The sequence below is a fragment of the Pan troglodytes genome, chromosome 9 (assembly GCF_028858775.2).
Source record: "Pan troglodytes isolate AG18354 chromosome 9, NHGRI_mPanTro3-v2.0_pri, whole genome shotgun sequence".
Taxonomy (NCBI): domain Eukaryota; kingdom Metazoa; phylum Chordata; class Mammalia; order Primates; family Hominidae; genus Pan; species Pan troglodytes.
Genome location: NC_072407.2, coordinates 6532558 through 6537714, shown reverse-complemented (window position 1 = coordinate 6537714; position 5157 = coordinate 6532558). Strand labels below are relative to the sequence as shown.

At 66.1% G+C, this 5157-nt stretch overlaps 1 protein-coding gene across 1 annotated transcript; it reads left to right on the top strand.

Moving 5' to 3' along the window:
- The first annotated feature begins 2294 nt into the window (after positions 1-2294).
- ASCL2 (achaete-scute family bHLH transcription factor 2) lies at positions 2295-4631 on the top strand. Its single transcript, XM_521719.8, has 2 exons — positions 2295-3598; positions 4205-4631. Exon 1 carries the CDS (start codon positions 2999-3001, stop codon positions 3578-3580), a length of 582 nt encoding a protein of 193 aa, XP_521719.2. The 5' UTR covers positions 2295-2998; the 3' UTR covers positions 3581-3598; positions 4205-4631.
- The last annotated feature ends 526 nt before the right edge of the window (positions 4632-5157 follow it).

Below are 5157 nucleotides of genomic sequence, written 5' to 3'. Positions count from 1 at the left end.
TTACCAAGGCTGTATTCTCAGAATGGACTGAGAGGCCAAGAGTTCCAAAGAAGACGGCTCAGATAGCGTGGAGACCCACCAGTCCAGGACACAGCATGCTTCCGAATTAAGGGGGGTGCTGCAGTGTCAAATGCTGCACAGCCGGTGGCACCCAGGAATGAAGGAGGGGCCGAGGCAGGGAGAGACACAGGTCCCTAGGGAATTATTTTTCAGCTAGGCTTTGGGGGCAGACGGGGTTTCCACAGTGGTGGGAGGGCCAGATTGGGAAGAGGATGAAGATAGAGAGAGGTGTGGGTGGTGGTGGGGGACTGGCCTGGACATGGCACAGCAGACGCAGGTGGGTGCAGGACTGTGCCTGAGGGCAGGGTAGCAAGAAGCCATGTCTGGGCAGTGAGAGGCTTCAGTTTTTAGATAGGAAGTTCTGGGGTGATCTGAAGAGGGCTTGCAGGTCCTGCTCCGGAGATCTTACCAGCTGTGGAGGGACTTGGACGAAGACCAGGTAGAGAGCAACCCAGCCGCTGCACCCCTCGTCCCTGTTGACCCCCAGGGTGTATGCAGCCACACCCAGAGCAGCAGAGGGCCCACCTATCAAGTCACAGAATCCTGAGAAATAATACATCGTTGTTCAGACCGCTAAAATCCTGGTGGCTCCTTACACAGCAACAGATGACCGAGGGGCTCCCAGCCCGGGAGTTGGAAGTCCAGCAGGGATTTCCAAGGCCTAGTTTGCAGGGCTCCAGGATCGTTCCTAGATCCTGGTCTTGCAGCCTTGACAAGGGGAAGGAGGGAGGCAGCAGAAAGAGGGCAGAACAATCCATGCCAGGCTGTGATTTGCCAAGTGACCGTCTGGGAAGAATGGGCTCTCAGACCAGGGACAGGGAGCAGAGGCAAGCCCGCATCTGCCCTGGTTGCAGAATCCGGATTCAGACTCAGGGCCCCGATTTCTGCCTGGATCGCTCCACTGGGCGGAGGAGTGACTGTGGACACATCCAGGGTTCTCTCCAAGTCGGCTTCCTCATCTGCCAAATAGAGACTGCAGACCACCAGCTCCCAGGCAGGTGCTACTCTTCCGGCCCCTCCCAAGGCAGGAGGGCCAGGCGTACTCGGGACACAGGTGTGCTGGGGGCCCAGGTGGGCCAGCCAGCAGCATCCTGCAGGGTAATGGGAGCAGGTGGGCACCCCGAGGCTGGCAGTAAACACTGGCTATCTGCCCCCAGGCTCCCAGGAGGGGTCCTGGGCCTCACCTCCTCCAGCCGGAACAGGAAAGCAGCTCCAGGCAGCTGGGTCCACAAAAATCTCCGTTCCCTGAGGTCTCAGAGGCGGTGGCCCAGGAGCATCTGGTCACCTTCGGGAAAAACCGGCTTGGCAAAGGCTCCCCCGAGGGCACGCGTTTCCCGGACAGTGAGGCAGGACCTAAACTCTTCCGTTAACACTACATTTTTCGCATTTCTGCAGTGTTTGCACTCTCAGACCCCACCATTTCCCCGCATCTCTTAGGGAGAAGTTCTCGACGTCCCACCTCCCCTGGAAGGGTGCTGCTCCCAGAGACCTTTCCGCCAATGGCCCAATCTCAGTGCCCTCAGGGGAGAGGTGGGTGCAGAAAAACAGCCTGGGTCACAAAAGAGGTGCGAGGGCTGTGAGATCCCGGAGGCACCGACGGGAAGCGCGACGGAGAAGAGGAGGGCAGGACGGGGTGGAGGTGGGGGATACTGCAGATGGAGGGAGCCACGGTGGGGGAGGGCGTGGACCTGACCGTCCTGGCACAAGGCGGTCGGGTGCAGACCTCCAGGCCCTCCGGGTTAAGGTGCCGCCCAGAGCCCTCAGGCCCGGGGCGCACGGAAACCACAGGCAGGGTGCGCGTGGAGGGACGGGGAAAGCGGGGCGGGTTGGGGAAGGCGCCCCGGGAACCTGAACCTCCCACCCCGCCTCCGTCTCGACCACTCCTTAAGCCCCACCCCGCCCCAGGTAAGGCGCAGTCCACCCCCATTCCCAGTAGATTAACGCACAGGTGGGGGCGCGCTCGGGACATAGCTGCGCTAGGGGACAGCGCGCCCAGCCCAGTCGCGGGGGCGAGGAGCAGGGCGGGGCCCAGCAGGAACCCAGCTTTGTTAGCGATGCTCCCCGTGAGCCACGCGCCACGCGTACGCGCTTCCTCAATGGGGCCGGGCGTGGAGCCGCGCCCTGCGCGATTGGCCAAACGGGTGGCCCACGATTGGCTGGGACCCTGGCCCCCGCCTCCTCGGCCCCAGGAGGGCGGGGCGTGGGTGTGGGCTGCGCGGCGCGTGCTGCCCCCGGGGATCTTGCGCGCCTCCCGAACAGCCGTGTTGTCGCCAGGGCCACGCCTTCCCTCCCACAGCGCGCGCTGCGCGTGCGAAGGTCTGGCGGCTCTTGGGACTTGCGGGGCTGCGCGCGGGGTTAGGGTGGGGGTACGGGAAGGCTCAACCCAGGACCTGCGTACCTTGCTTTGGGGGCGCACTGAGCACCTGCCGGGAGCAGGGGGCGCACCGGGAACTCGCAGATTTCGCCAGTTGGGCGCACTGGGGATCTGTGGACTGCGCCCGGGGGATGGGCTAGGGGGACATGCGCACGCTTTGGGCCTTACAGAATGTGATCGCGCGAGGGGGAGGGCGAAGCGTGGCGGGAGGGCGAGGCGAAGGAAGGAGGGCGTGAGAAAGGCGACGGCGGCGGCGCGGAGGAGGGTTATCTATACATTTAAAAACGAGCCGCCTGCGCCGCGGCTGCGGAGACCTGGGAGAGTCCGGCCGCACGCGCGGGACACGAGCGTCCCACGCTCCCTGGCGCGTACGGCCTGCCACCACTAGGCCTCCTATCCCCGGGCTCCAGACGACCTAGGACGGGTGCCCTGGGGAGTTGCCTGGCGGCGCCGTGCCAGAAGCCCCCTTGGGGCGCCACAGTTTTCCCCATCGCCTCCGGTTCCTCTGCCTGCACCTTCCTGCGGCGCGCCGGGACCTGGAGCGGGCGGGTGGATGCAGGCGCGATGGACGGCGGCGCACTGCCCAGGTCCGCGCCCCCTGCGCCCCGCGTCCCTGTCGGCTGCGCTGCCCGGCGGAGACCCGCGTCCCCGGAACTGTTGCGCTGCAGCCGGCGGCGGCGACCGGCCACCGCAGAGACCGGAGGCGGCGCAGCGGCCGTAGCGCGGCGCAATGAGCGCGAGCGCAACCGCGTGAAGCTGGTGAACTTAGGATTCCAGGCGCTGCGGCAGCACGTGCCGCACGGCGGCGCCAGCAAGAAGCTGAGCAAGGTGGAGACGCTGCGCTCGGCCGTGGAGTACATCCGCGCGCTGCAGCGCCTGCTGGCCGAGCACGACGCCGTGCGCAACGCGCTGGCGGGAGGGCTGAGGCCGCAGGCCGTGCGGCCGTCTGCGCCCCGCGGGCCGCCGGGGACCACCCCGGTCGCCGCCTCGCCCTCCCGCGCTTCTTCGTCCCCGGGCCGCGGGGGCAGCTCGGAGCCCGGCTCCCCGCGTTCCGCCTACTCGTCGGACGACAGCGGCTGCGAAGGCGCGCTGAGTCCTGCGGAGCGCGAGCTACTCGACTTCTCCAGCTGGTTAGGGGGCTACTGAGCGCCCTCCACCTATGAGGTAACAGCCGGGAGGCAGGGAGGAGGGAGGGCCGGGGGCCGGGGTGGAGGGACGGGGTGGGCAGGCCCGGCGGGTCGCGCCCCCAGGAGCCCGCGGAGCCGAGCGCCAGGCCCGAGCGATGGCTTCGATTTCGCTCACTTTTCATTTCCCCCAAACTTTTTCAAGCCTGTGCAAGACCGGCGTTTGTTTGTCCGGGATTGCAAAACTTCCCCTCGCGGCTCAGCCGCCGACGAGGGAGGGGTAGACGAGGGGAGGGGAGCGGCCGTCGGGCCGTTGAGGTCTCTAGTGCTGGCGGATCCTGGGGCAGATTAGGGTGCTGGAGGCGGGGTGACTTTGCATTGCAAATCGCGCTCCCGGGCCGGGGCGGCAGAAATGAGTCGGCGGGCGCGGAGCCCTGACTCACCGCGGCTCCGAGCGCCCGCCCCGCCCCCGCCGTGTCTCAGACCGAGTCGCGGCACCCACGGACTCAAGACTCCAAAACCAACCGAGCAAACGAAACTGCCGACTTCGCTTGGGGGAGGTGGGGGCAGGGCCGGCCCGGGCGGGGTCTGCCCCGGGCCCGCGCCCGCGTTGACGCGCGTTTGGTTCCCCACCTTCCCCCCGCAGCCTCAGCCCCGGAAGCCGAGCGAGCGGCCGGCGCGCTCATCGCCGGGGAGCCCGCCAGGTGGACCGGCCCGCGCTCCGCCCCCAGCGAGCCGGGGACCCACCCACCACCCCCCGCACCGCCGACGCCGCCTCGTTCGTCCGGCCCAGCCTGACCAATGCCCCGGTGGAAACGGGCTTGGAGCTGGCCCTATAAGGGCTGGCGGCTTCCTCCGACGCCGCCCCTCCCCACAGCTTCTCGACTGCAGTGGGGCGGGGGGCACCAACACTTGGAGATTTTTCCGGAGGGGAGAGGATTTTCTAAGGGCACAGAGAATCCATTTTCTACACATTAACTTGAGCTGCTGGAGGGACACTGCTGGCAAACGGAGACCTATTTTTGTACAAAGAACCCTTGACCTGGGGCATAATAAAGATGACCTGGACCCCTGCCCCACTCTCTGGAGTTTTCCATGCTGGCCAAGATCTGGACACGAGCAGCCCCTGAGGGGCGGGGTCCCTGGCGTGAGGCCCCCTTGACAGCCCACCCTGGGGTGGGTTTGTGGGCACTGCCGCTCTGCTAGGGAGAAGCCTGTGTGGGGCACACCTCTTCAAGGGAGCGTGAACTTTATAAATAAATCAGTTCTGTTTACCAGTGGCTCCTATCACCTACACTTCCCAGGTGACGGCCAGACTTCCGTGGTCACTACTCCCCAAACCCTGCTGCCTCCTCCGTAGGGTGGGTCTGGGTGAGATCTGGAGTGCAGCCAGGCCGTTGATAGCGGAGCCATCGGGACACCTTGTGAGGCTGGGGGCGTCCTCCAGGAGGTGGTGGGCTGGTGGGTTGTCCAGACAGGGCTACTTGCTGGCTTGGAAGCTGCAGGCTGGAGGCTGCTGACCCATCCCAAGGGCTGGGGTAAGTGTTGGGTGTGGGGCCAGTCTAAGGTGGTCTGACCAGAGAGCACCGGCTGTGGGGC